Source organism: Fusarium oxysporum, chromosome X (assembly GCF_013085055.1).
Source record: "Fusarium oxysporum Fo47 chromosome X, complete sequence".
In the NCBI taxonomy this organism is placed as follows: Eukaryota; Fungi; Ascomycota; class Sordariomycetes; order Hypocreales; family Nectriaceae; genus Fusarium; species Fusarium oxysporum.
The window spans coordinates 2253088-2266042 of NC_072849.1; the positions used below are offsets into that span (position 1 = coordinate 2253088).

General features: G+C 47.9%; 5 protein-coding genes across 5 annotated transcripts; 2 read left to right on the top strand and 3 right to left on the bottom strand.

Moving 5' to 3' along the window:
* Positions 1 to 231: 231 nt before the first annotated feature.
* Positions 232 to 1421, bottom strand: FOBCDRAFT_147037 (pectin lyase fold/virulence factor; the record flags this gene model as incomplete). Its single annotated transcript, XM_031191838.2, has 2 exons — positions 232 to 645; positions 702 to 1421. 2 exons carry the CDS (start codon positions 1419 to 1421, stop codon positions 232 to 234), a joined length of 1134 nt encoding a protein of 377 aa, XP_031033069.2.
* A 1441-nt stretch (positions 1422 to 2862) lies between these two features.
* FOBCDRAFT_207746 (polyketide synthase dehydratase-domain-containing protein) lies at positions 2863 to 4350 on the top strand (the record flags this gene model as incomplete). Its single annotated transcript, XM_059609207.1, has 3 exons — positions 2863 to 2925; positions 3512 to 3789; positions 3852 to 4350. The coding sequence occupies 3 exons, from the start codon at positions 2863 to 2865 to the stop codon at positions 4348 to 4350; spliced, it is 840 nt and encodes a 279-aa protein (XP_059466054.1).
* Positions 4351 to 5101: 751 nt separating this feature from the next.
* FOBCDRAFT_94916 (uncharacterized protein) lies at positions 5102 to 7258 on the bottom strand (the record flags this gene model as incomplete). Its single annotated transcript, XM_031191839.3, has 4 exons — positions 5102 to 6106; positions 6162 to 6744; positions 6800 to 6838; positions 6891 to 7258. Coding segments are annotated over 4 exons (1995 nt in total), but the record flags the coding sequence as incomplete, so codon positions are not given.
* Positions 7259 to 8839: 1581 nt separating this feature from the next.
* Positions 8840 to 9804, top strand: FOBCDRAFT_207748 (KR domain-containing protein; the record flags this gene model as incomplete). Its single annotated transcript, XM_054707225.2, has 3 exons — positions 8840 to 9142; positions 9189 to 9305; positions 9349 to 9804. The coding sequence occupies 3 exons, from the start codon at positions 8840 to 8842 to the stop codon at positions 9802 to 9804; spliced, it is 876 nt and encodes a 291-aa protein (XP_054563200.2).
* Positions 9805 to 10152: 348 nt separating this feature from the next.
* On the bottom strand, positions 10153 to 12082 carry FOBCDRAFT_280670 (multicopper oxidase-domain-containing protein; the record flags this gene model as incomplete). Its single annotated transcript, XM_054707226.1, has 4 exons — positions 10153 to 10272; positions 10327 to 11029; positions 11092 to 11799; positions 11844 to 12082. The coding sequence occupies 4 exons, from the start codon at positions 12080 to 12082 to the stop codon at positions 10153 to 10155; spliced, it is 1770 nt and encodes a 589-aa protein (XP_054563201.1).
* Positions 12083 to 12955: the final 873 nt, after the last annotated feature.

Consider the following 12955-nt stretch of genomic DNA (forward strand, 5'->3'; position numbering starts at 1 on the left):
TCAAGATTCTGTTTCCAGGGGCTCGCTACGAGACTGAGTATCATTTATGCAATGGTCTTGGGGATCACTATTGAGTTCAAACATGTTGAAACTGAAGTCTCTATATTAACTCTTGTTTCTATATACCTCCGGCTCGATATAAGCCCGAAAGTTCGAGATTATATACATCGAAAGCAACATCTCCACTGTTTCCCAGTGATTCCAGAGGTCATCAATACCCCTACAAACCACTTAGATAGTTCCGAAACCAGCACTGGCAGCAAGGCCAGTGACGGAAGAAACAGGCTTTGCCTCAGCACCCTTTCCACCGAAAGAGCTGAAGAAGCTAGAATCGGTACCAGACAGCGAACCGGAGTTATCGTACTGGTTAACCTCGCAAACGTGACCAACATCACTGGAGCAAGCAGCGTTGGCGGAAGCATCAGGGCTGGCAAAGATGGCACCGGTAGATCCCTCCTCGATAGCGGCCTTGACGTCCTGGAAGAGGTTTCCCTCGGCGAGAATCTTGGCTTCGTCGCTGGTCTCGAAGGCGTGGCCGGAGTTGTCGGACCAGTAGTTGTTGACGGCGTGGAGGACGGTGTTTCCGGCGACCTTGGGGGCGCGGCCGGAGGTCTTGGTGATGTAGTTGTTCTTCATGGTGATCATCTGGTTATTATTAGTATAGATAGATTAGAGATAGAGGGTGAGATCTGGGGACTTACGTCGCTGGAACCGGTGAAGTACATGGACCAGTACTGGTGTCCATCACAAGTAGCAGACCACTGGCTCTCGCCGTTGATGTGGTTGTTGGTGATAGAGACTCGATTATCGGCGTTGGTGCCAAGGACGATGTGCTGTCGGCCAATGTTGGAGGTTGTGACGTGATCGATCCAAACAAGATCAGCTCCATCAAGGGTAATAGCGTCTCCACCCCAAACATACTGAGGGTTCAGTTCAGTAATATGGATGTTCTGAATAATAATATTCTTGGTCCCCTTGATATAAAGACCTTTGCCCTTGATAACACCATTCGCACCAACACCAACAATCGACTTATCCGAGTTGACGATAATCGGGTTCAAGCCCGCCTTATCGTAACTAACATCGACCTTGGGGGCATCAGGTTGATAGTTGTTACACCAATCATCCTTGTTGATGGCCGTCTGGCAGCCCGAGCCCGTACCCCAAGGAGCACAGCCCTGCTCGGACGCAGTGCCCTCGGTACCGGTGAAGTCGAACTCCTGGTCGAGCAAGATGACGCGCGTGGTAGAGTCGCCAAGCATAGAGACCAGCTCATCGGTTGACTTGGGGTACGCGCCCTCGGCGCTACCGCCGCCTGTGACTTCGGAGGCGAATCCTTCGGGGGTGCCGGTTACGCCGGCGGCGGAAACGTTGGAGACCAGCGCGGCGACAGCCACGGAGAGAAGAGAGAGAGACTTCATGGTGAATAAAAAGGAATGTGGTGAAATAAACAAGAAACGAACGAGTGAATAGCAGAAAATGGAATAGAGAGATAAGTTAGTGGGAAGGCAATGGTATATTTATCTCGGCCAACTTCTTCTCTCGCAGGCTTTACCGTAAGCAGCGGAGAATATGTTTTCCTAGAATTCTTCCAGAAAAATGGCCCTGTTTTGTTAACTTGAAACTTGAGACAGGCCGTATCGCGACCCAGTCGTTAACATCCCAACCACGCCAAGAAGAGGATTATACTGTTATTGGCGGACTTTTGACATTGCTGTTTACTCCGTGGAACGTCGGCAGTATTTTTGGGATATGAAACTTGATGACATGGTTGAGCTTGGGATTAAAGGGTTAGTCTTTTGTGGGGAGCGTGTTTCAATGATGCGAGTTGAAACGGAGGGATCAAGCTTCTTTAGCTTAATGCCAAGTCTTGCTAGAAGTGATGATGATCCAGTTGTAAGACTAGCTAAGAATCTTGAACTAGATTTTACTAAAAGTCTTGACCTGAGCCTCATTTCATGACTCTCTATTAAACCTCACGATGCGTCAATTGCTTTACGGTAAGGATCGAGGTTGATGAATGCGGAGCCGCATCCTGGTCAGAACAGTGGGCCAGTAGTAGGCCACCAGCACGGCCATCTGTTTACGCACCACGGGATAGTGTTATGCTTATCCCGGAGACGAAAGGCGATGAAACCTGGATAATGAAGGTTATCGGTTTCACATAAGAAGAAGCAATCAGCTCATGACGCTCGATGCTTTATATCAGTGAATTGAATGCGTCGTGTGCCAAGTACACACGGGCTGAGCAGCTTGTCGCTGAACATTACTACTCTTTACGACAATTCTTCAAGACAATTGACACAGCTTGCGGGATGGGTGATGCAATTCCTCTCAGCACCGAAATTAATACGCGTTTACTCCATAGATGAGCGGCAATGTGAGATCAGCCTTGGAATTAACCCGGATATATCATTTCCTAACCCCAAAGGCATTGGTGCGAAAAAGATGGTGCCGCAATCTAATCTATCGGATGGTAATTATGATCAGCATCGTGGATCCGAATTACGAAGCCCGGAATGTGGTTCGCGACGCGACGCTGATAGTGCCTATTGCCCAACAAGATCATGCCGCTTGGAAGTGAACAACAGTTACGCCGCGGCGAATGTGAGGCTTCTTCTGGGAATAATAGCATTCATTACTTATTGGTTGCACCCAAAGCTGGAGCAAACTATACCGCGCTTTCGGCATGAGGCGCTCGGTTTCAAGGCTCTGAGCAAGCAAGTCGTTTGTTTACCATGCATAGGCACCTTGGACCAAGTCATACGAATGGTTATGCTTGGCATAAGAATCGTGTACAATGGCCTTGTTGCACAAGCCAACGCATCCGCGTAAGACCTTGCCGTCATTGGCCGCCACTAGATGTGTCCCGAATTCCTCCCCGAGAAGCACTCCATGGTTGATCTTGAGAAGCCATCCAATCTTGTACGCCAATCCCAGTAGAATGCACACAATTGTCAGAGCGACGTTTGTGCCTGTCGGCAGTTACATAGTCCAGTGCACTGTACTCGACATGCGTTTTCAGTAGTACAACTCCGGTTCCAGACCGGAAGATATGTCATCAGCAGCTAGCTACTTAACCTGCAACTTGATTCCTTCTGTTCCATCAATGTGCAACTGGCGAAGCATAGCAATCCATAATACCGCGTCATTTCCAAATCGTCTAGATTCTTTAAACGTATTCTCCTGACTTACAGCAAAAGACATTCCAGTCACTCCATACGCTGGGCCATCAGGCTATACCCCGTTTTACATATCCATTTATGACACATATGTTCTACGCTTCTCTATGCCAGTTTACTGGGGCTGTTCTACAAATAATGACCTCCGCCCGCTTTTCTCCGGTAACTTCTCCAAGAGACATGTCGACATCGGCGTTGGAACTGGGTACTTTCTAGCGGAGGCTATGCGTGATGCTCACCGGGAGCCGAAGATCAGCATGTCACTTTAGTCGACTTCAGCGAGCATTCCCTCACCGCAGCAAGAAAACGCGTCTTATCTCGTTATTCAGACGTTGACGTACGCCGCACCTCATTGGCGAAACCACCTCAGCACGGATGACCTTCCCGGGCTGTTGGATCATAAATTGCGAAATGATGTGGTCTTTCCATTTGCTGCGTATATTGCCATTGCTGGTGAGGCGATTAGGCAAATCACGCATTCGCCTCGAGACTCTGGCTACCGTCTACGCCACACTGTGGCTCATAAAGCTTTGTTGCTTGCTGATACAGTGGAGATCTCGACGAGCCTACGCAATCACAATCTCAACGACATGGACAGGTCGTCGTGGTACGACTTTACAGTCTCTTCATACAGTGGCTCGTTTTGGTCCAAGCACTACACGGGACAAGTACGTATCATCAAGACAGCCACACCAAGCGGGTGGACTCCGGAGATACTCCCCGCAATGCTGACTGCTCGCGGATATACAATCAGCTATCTCATGTATGCTTCATCTATGGTTCCCACTCCTGGGGTGTGAAGAGCGCCACATCATCAACTACGAGTGAGCTTGTCCACACCGAGATCACCATCATCGAGTCACAGATTCGCTCCCATTTCACTCTACATCCAGCTACCATAGATGCTGAATCTCGGCTACTCATACTGTCGGAGGCTCGAGGCCTGGCACGAAATGTACCTGAGCTTGCTGTACCTAAAGTCATTGAAGATATAGGAATCAGTGCAGGGGCAGATATCCTGGACGCCAGAGCATGGAGACGATTTAGAGTTGTGCTATGCGTGGAGGTTTATGCACAGGCAACATCGCATTCCGCGCTACGGGTATTCGGTTCAGGCCCCTCGATCACGACAATGCCTCTTCTAATCTTCTCGATGATCATGCCATAGCACGACTCCATTGGCTTCCTCACTTTGGGTTTGTCGATATCTCAACACTCATCAGTTCGCCGGTTGCCGATAGAGAAGAACTGCTATTTACGAAAAAGATTGACCCTATGTTGCATTATCGAAGTATCAGAGAATTAAACACCTCGAGCCCTGTCAGCCTCGCTTTATCAAATATCGAAACTGGCTTAGCCAACAGGTATCAAAACGGAGGTAATAAAAAAGACGACCCAGATGTCGCTGGGGGAAATAGCGAGGTAGATAAACATCTTAGTATGCCATAGCTGTTACATGACTATAGCTAAGTAGCCACGTGATGAGTTATACGCCACACTGTAATAAAAATGACAATTAATTCACCTTCAGCCTTCCATCAGTCTTTAAAAACTCAGCCCCCTTCCCCCAACTACTATTTCAGCAGACACTGTGTAAAGTTTCACCAACTGGAGGCATGAGACAACTCGGAAGGATCGGAGGGATCGGATATGTGATCTTTAATGAATACGTACCACCCATAATCCGGACCATTTGAATATGTATCAAGATTGAAATAATGCTATTTAATCAACGATTTTCTAACCTGTGAAACCTGTATGACTACATGGTGTCTTTCTCGCTAAGCCCAAGCTTACGAAGCACTTTCCTGGCTGTCTCTTGTCAAATCAATGTAGTCGCTCTCATCTTGACCTGCATCCTGAAATTGCCTCTTCTCGCTAGACTCTTCCAGGGGACTAGGAGGCCGTGAAGGATTCGGCTGGCCAAATTGTCGTCCGGGAGACAATCCCCGCCTTTCAGGTGGTGATCGACCAGTGAAGACCGGTGGCCCAGAAGGTGTTGTTCCCTTAGATATCTCTCGAGACACATTTCCAGCTAGCGAACCTGAGCCTCCAGACATAAGTATAGAGAGCAGCGGTGAGCGAATCGGCTTTGGAGTAATCTGGCCGCCAGAGATAGATGGGGTTCCCCGTCCATCTTCGTCGGGGCTATTGAAGAGGCGATCTGCTTTCGATGCTGATGGCTGGACTTCCGAACCTTTTGAAGTACCCCGCGTCAAACTATGGAAAGAAAACGGATAGTCTGAAGGAAAGACATCTGTAGTATTTGAATGAGGAGGCTCAAGAGCCAGAAAGGATGTCGTTTGAACAGAAGCTGAAGAATCTTGTGACGGCCTGTAGTCGGAGTCGTTCGGGTCATCGTCGTCAAGTTGCAAGTATTGACTGGTTTGACGCGACCCGAAAATCGATTCCTGGTAGTTAGAATAGGAATCAGACTGTGACTGAGATTGGGCATTCTCTCCTCCTCGGGAACTATACCGCTTACCAGCTGCCAATCCCTTCATGGACAGCCCCTCTAATTTCTGAGAAACGACTCTATCAACTTCACTAGTTATAAACTCCTTCTCCGACGAGCAGATTTGATGCATTAGTAAGCCTAGAAATAAAGGAGTCACCTTCGTATTGGCCATTTCATCAAGTTCCAAGGAGGCTCGGTCATCTAACAGGCCTTGGACTATCGGAAGAATGGCTCGTCGCTGCTCAACTGTCTTTTCGCGACGTTTCTTTGACAGGAAGAACGGACTATGACCAGAAGTTAAGCTGACAGTTGATTCATCGAATACATGCTGCCACTGTTCAATGTACGAAGACATTAAAGGTTTAAAAGCTCGTGTGGCCCAGGTATGCGCGTTGTCAAGGATCATTTGGAACATAACAACGTCAGCAAGCTTGGTCATTTCACCGTTCCAAATAACGCGCATAATCTCAATCAAGGTCAGCTAGAGAACATGGGTAATCCAAACAGATAGATAGACTTACACATCCCTCTTTGCGTCTCTTCACTGTTACCTCTGTGGTTTCTCGGTGGCCGCACGGGGCGTCGAAATCTGTGGCATAATACATGATCCATACTGTGACGCTAGGTCCGATAGTAGTGATGACGGGTATGGGGGGGATGTGCGCATGTTTCGGCAGCTTTACAGCATACTGAGCTGTGTGCCTAATCAAACCAATTGCGCACGCTGCAGCATTAGCGGCCTGGCAACACACATCTCGCACGGGCTGCTCCTCTCTCTTGTGTTCGACTACAAGCCAAGGGTAGCATTTGAGATTGGCTTCCAGTGGTGGTTTTTCAAAAAGGCGGGAAGGTGCTGGTTGGAGGCCAAATCCGTGTAATTTTTGAAGCGTTGACCATGTAAACGGTTCCGTGGCTGATATCTCTTGAGCCCTATTCCACTGTCTAGCATTGGGGTCTACCACAGTAGGAATGCCGGCCGGATGGCGGTCGTGATAAATGGGAAGGAAGAAAGCTTGGTCCGGTTTAGGGCAACTGCGGCTCTCAAATGGCCCTATTCCGGCCTCCTTATCTTTTTGAAACAGGTCCCAGAGCACATCGGTCTCTCTTGACGACTGTGTTAGCGTTTTGGTGGATAAAACAGAGTTACAAGTCTGCATACCTCGTAATTGCGTCGTAATAATATTTGTTGTATGACACGCTTGAGTTCACAATCAGCTCTAATGCCTAAATGAATTTTACAACAAGTTTACCGTCTAGTATCATCTTTGGATGATGAAAGAGAACCGTCAAGTCTCTGGAAAAAGTCCGCGTCGAAGAAGGTCTGCCACTTCGGCTCTTTGTAGCCACCGTTGACGAGACTGTGCGCCTTGCTCAGAGTCTTCTGCGCCGCAACTAGGGAAGGATCTGGATCCGGGCCATATAGTGAAGGCTTCAACTTATCATCGGAAATAAGCCCATTCTTATTGACCAAGCCTTCCCCGTTGACTACACAAGAAAGGTCCGTGATTAGTCTCCGTACGCGCTCTACGTGCGGAGGGAACACGTTGACCGGGATCAGGGGTCTCTTTTCATCGTAAAAAATGTTCTTTTGGCCAAGTTCATATCGATCCCAAGTCATATTGTGCTAGAAGCGGAGAGAGTATACTGGTATGAGGGAATATCGAAGGCGAAAGAGGTTGCATGTGAAGAACCACACGGCTATATATAGAGCAGCTAATCAGCCTTGACCCCTCGCTCGTACAGCGAATGATTCGGCGCTAATTCCGTTGTAGAAGTTTTCTCCTAGCTTCCCAGGGACTGGTCATTTTCTGTTGTCTCTTTTACTTGTTCGCTTTGACCATCTGTTGGTTGACCCATGCAACTTATCAACCAACTGCATAACATGGTGTCTCAGCTGTTGGCTGGTAAGGCTGATAGGGTGTAAATTGTGGAGTTAGTTCCATATGTGGAAGGTCCTCTGGCCACGTTGTATTGCGCAACTTACCGATACGGCGAATCAACCTGCTGTCCCATGAAGTTGGCCGAGGCGCAGCTGGTAACCATTTTCTTTCTATACATAAGCAATGCTTTCATCAACATTATCTATCTAAGTACTTAGATCTCTGACCAAGCTAGATGTGTTGGGCACAGTTCCAGTATGCCGTACGCCGATTAAAAACATTACGTTCGAGGATCCTGATTCACTCTCAACACCTCGTTGAGTACATCCTCAAGATTTCTCGTGCATTTGTGAGGCGAAGCCGGCTGTCGACGGTCTGGGGCGGCGGTTCACTACAGTTCCTCACTTCTGATACCAATGAAAGATTATTGAAAGGAACGCCTCAGCCCAGTTGGGAACTAAAGCACGGTGGCGGTGCTTGATCTAAGTATTTCCAAAAGTGGAACTACTAGGGCGCGTAGCCTATTTTACCAAAAGCACTGCCTGTTCGCCTAACTTCCAGTTCCTCAGCCCGATCTCAGCATTAGTCCATCTCAAAAGCGGAATGTATTCATTCCCCGGGATGGAAATGGTTTTCAGTACATTTGGCCTTGATCCCTGAGATTTTAAATGATATAGAATTTGGCTATGTCAAGTCCAGAGTTGCGGGGCACATATTTTAATTAATCGAATCTATTAGAGTGAGCAGAAAACAATCAATTGACTATTGTAACAACACGAGGCCTATTCTAAAATTCACCATACTTACAACAACCTTGAAGAGCATGTAACTAGTCTAAGTGCAATATGTCTCTATTGCTAATTCGATAGGGTCAAGTTTGCTCCAATGTGATTATAGATATCATTGGACCAGTCCCTTGGCGTATATGGGTCTGTACCACGTACTTTAGTTACCGGGAGCTGAAACGCGAAATAAACTGTAGTCCTACGTTTCCCTGTTGACTTGCTTTTGCTTTCCCAAATGCTCAGGTTAAACAACGCTAGCCCAGGATCAAGGCTAGAAGGGAATCCGTGAGCATCTAGATTGGTGGCAGAGTATCCTAGGGCTGAAAGAGATCAAATCACTGAACTCCGACAGTGAATCTTATTAGCCGATATTAGTTCTGAGGCCTTTAAAGCCATCTTTATCAGATGCGATGTTTTTATCCATGAACTATAAATGACTTGCTATCAGTATTACCCGAGTAATTCGCTTCATCCAAGAAAGTCAAAACATGAGGAAGGTGGTTCTTGAAATGCCGGCAGATCTATCGTACCTCGATGCCAATGCTAATACTCAGAGCATTAGTTCCTAATCCTCTTGCTTCTTACTTTCTTGTTGGCGGCTTCGGAGGTCTCAGTAAAGCTTTGGCGGTTTGGCTAGTGGAATGCAGGGCCAAGCATCTGGTGTTTCTCTCAAGGAGCGGCATGGCAGAGAGCAAGTTCTCTGCAGAACTTGGAGCCATGGGATGTAGTGTCATTACAGTCAAGGGGAGCGTCAACAATCTGGAGGATGTCGAAGATGCCATCAAAAAGGCCCCCTGTCCCATCAGAGGTGTCTTTCACTTTTTCATGGTGCAAATGGTAAGTTGCCAATGCAGACAATAAAGCAATCGACTGACCAGTATAGGACTCTCCTCTTCTGGATATGACGTGGAAATATTGGAAGGATGCTAGCGAGCCCAAAGTGAATGGTACCCTGGAACCTTCACCGAGCGCTTCATGGCCAGCCACTGGATCACTTCTGGTTAGCAAGCTCCATAGTCACGGTTGCTTATCAGTCTGGCCAGGGCAACTACAAAGCTGGATGCACATTCATCGAATCATTTTGCCAGAATAGACACTCTCTCGGTCTTCCCGCATTTGTACTCTCAATACGTAGTATCGAAGACATCGGATACTTGGCAGAGAATCCGTCATCACTTCTCAGCTCTAAACGCCAGGGCCTCCACCATGTGAGAGAAAAGGAGTTCCTCGAAAGTGTAGAGGCTTCACCGTTTATCTCGACACCAGGCGGCCGGAGCTCTACCAGCGATAGTTTCGAGAATCTCTCGTCAGGTGAGCTGTCGCCATGGAAGAACAATGGCCATATTATTATGGGCTTGAGATCTCATCTTCACTTCGACGATCCCAAGAATCCTACCAATTGGCGTCGTGATCGTCGATTGGGCGCATATCACAACCTTTCAACAGGAGACCAAGCCGACACGCGAGGCGATAGTAGTCAACTCAAGTTCTTTCTCTAGAGCGTCAGTGAAGGAGATGCCATTGAAACACTTGCAAAAGAAGAGTCTATTGATTTTCTATCTATGGAGATCGGTACAAAGGTCAACGAGTTTCTTCTCAGACCAGATGCACCTGTCGATCCTGACCTCAAATTATCCGAGATGGGGCTTGATTCACTTACTGCGACTGAGTTGCGGCGATGGTTTGGCCAAGTCTTTGGATTGCAGGTTAGTGTGTTAGAGATGATTGGGGCTGCGTCGTTGAAAGAAGTTGTGCGGATTGTAGCGACCAGGTTGGGCGAGAAAATTAATCTACGGGACATGTGAAGATTTTCTTTTAGGTAGTAGTGGCTGTTGTGATTCATTTTGCTAATCTAATGGACCATATCGAAGATCTGGTACGAAATCCGCATGAACTTTGTTCTTGACCTCCTGAGGAATCTTGGCCATTGACTCAACGCCTTCAAGAAGAACCAATTGCTGCCCAGCCTTCGGGATGTTAGCTAATCCAGCGATCAAGTGTGAGGGGCAATATCGACTTACCCCAAAATGGTGAATCATATGACAGTGCAGCATGCTGGCTGCAGGGAAAGTAATCTGATACCGTATAACAGTCCAGTCGCCTGTAGCATTCCCAAGCCTACATCCGTCTCGAATCGGAGGATCTTCAAAGTTAAAGAACTTCCCGGCGCCCTCATCGATAGCTTCTTCGATGGTTGCCCAGGGGAAGCCACCATGCCCATAACCAATGATCCAAGCCTTATGGTTATGTTTGTGGAATGGGTGTTGAGTCGTGACGTTGGCTCCATTCTCAAAGATAATATCTACAACAGATCCGTTCAGGAGAGACCCATGACTTCCAAATGTGGTATCACCTCGAGACTCATCCTCCCAGAGCAATGGGGGCAGTTGCTGGCGAAACGCCTGGTGAGACCCCAGTCCCAGCGACCATGCAGCCGGTCCAGTCATGTTCACAAAGAGCTTTAAAGTGCTATCCGCAGTGCGAGGGGGTGGTCTCTCAGGAAAAGGGGCCAGCTTTGTCTCATCCATAGCTGTCAATGATGATGACACTAGAGTGCCGTTGAGGTGGACCCAAGGTTCGGTGTTGGGCACAACAAAACCAGACTGGTCCTTCGCTTTAGAGGCATAGCGGAGGATACCCAGGCCTTGAATGACCTGCTCGACGCGAAGAGACGTCAGCCTTATGGCGTAATCGCCTGGCTTCTGGTTCAAATGCACCAGTATACTATAAAGTTGTGTCAGACTTCCAGTTGAGTTATAGCGTGCGTTTGCAAATGGGGGTCTTACCTGATGCGCTCTCCAAGATTACAGTTGGCAGCATGGACCTTTTGAGGATGAACAAACTCTCCATCTGCAGCAACTACATAGAACTCATGCTCGTCGATACTGATCTGTAGTTCATGATGTGCCCCAGAATGGATGAAGTTGATCCAAACCCATTCTTCGCCCTCCTCAGCCATAATGACCTCAAGCTCCCCGTTAGTAGCTTTGCAACTCTGTGGATTGGCGTATATGTCCTGCCTATCCTGGAGCAAACAGCCTAGATCATTTCTCCCAGGTCCTCCAGAGTCTTCAATGTCTTGTTTCGAATGGCAGTATGTTCTGCCTTTTCCATTCAAGACGATGGAGTTGCTGCACCAGGGAACTATATTCGTGTCCCTGTACATGATAAGTAGTATGTCCATCGGTTCAGCATTCCAGTCGCTGATGACAATATGTCTCGGGTTTGCTTCCGCACGCTGCATGCCCTTGATGTCGCTCGAGGATGATGAGATGGATTTGTAAGGCCGTGGACGCCATGATGCTGGTGATATCCAAATAGGCCCTCTTTGTCCATCCGCAAAAGCGGGACCAAAATGGCCGTGGTAGAAATAACTTCCGTACTGCTGCTGAACAGTGAATCTATATGTGTAATTATCGCGGGGTTGGATCGAGTACTGTGTGACTCCGGGTACGCCGTCATTCCATGGTCTATCGACTTGATACACACCGTGCCTGACATATTAGCTACCGCGTCATCAGGTCTCGGCAAAGCTTACCAGTGCATGGTAGTCTCTGTAGCCAGCTGATTGTCCACGAAGACTTCAATCTCTTCGCCCTCTTCAGCTGTAACTAGCGGGCCAGGAGTCTGCCCATTGATGGCAAAGACAGGTCGGCCATGACCATCAGCAGCACTCCATTGGCTAGTTACAGTGAAGTTATACCGACGCAGGCAGTTCGCAAAACAGCTGAACAGCAAGAGAAGGAAAACAAAGCTTAGTATTCTAGGTGTCGTCATTGCAAAGTCTGAGGAGAAATGATTACAAGTAGGTTCGCAGCCAGTCGCTGGCCCCGGGGGGCTCGTCTACTTAGAACTAGAGCAGCAATACCATATAGGAGAGCTACGTTGGTATCGGCCCCATACTCTGCAGCGGAATAGTCTTGGTGAAGATCAAACTAGACTAAAAAGTGCCGAATTCCAAGAATAAGGCGATGTACCATCTTCCTCTCTAACGCCCGGCACTGCAGCCTCATCTCCACTCCTATCGGCTCTGGTGTACTTTAGGGCAATCAAGGTGACGATCTGATGGCGCTCCGCGGTTGGAGGATGCGGAGACGAGACCAAAGGCTGTGGAGGCGAAAGACGGGGTTCATTGTCGAATGACAAGGTCTATTACGAACCTGCTGATACGTTCTACCGAGAGTTTATAATCTCTTGCTTGTATCTAGAGCGGCAATGAGTGTTCTTGGAGAATCTGGGTCTAGTTTATAGTGTTTCCGAATCCAGTATTCTGTCCTATCTGCACGAAATATTAGTTATTCCATGCCTCATAATGGCAATCCAAGATTTTTTCTTTGCCTTGTGACTACTCTTCTCTCCAGACAGTAAAGCCTTCTCGCTATCTTCGATGCTCGATACTAAACTCTGTAACATCAAGACTCGCAGATCTCGCAATCAGCATCTTCTTTGGTCCCCTAGTCCGTGCTGTCTGACGCATTGCCCTGACTCGAAATTTCCTCTCAGAACAGTAATAAGGTTGATCGCAATATTTGTTAGTTGAAACAGCTTCTCCGTAGTCCCCACCTCAGCCAACTTGTAAGCCTTGGAAAGCGACTCGCTCACTCGTTCATGAACGAGCTTGGTCAAGATAACCTGGCTTATAACCAAGGA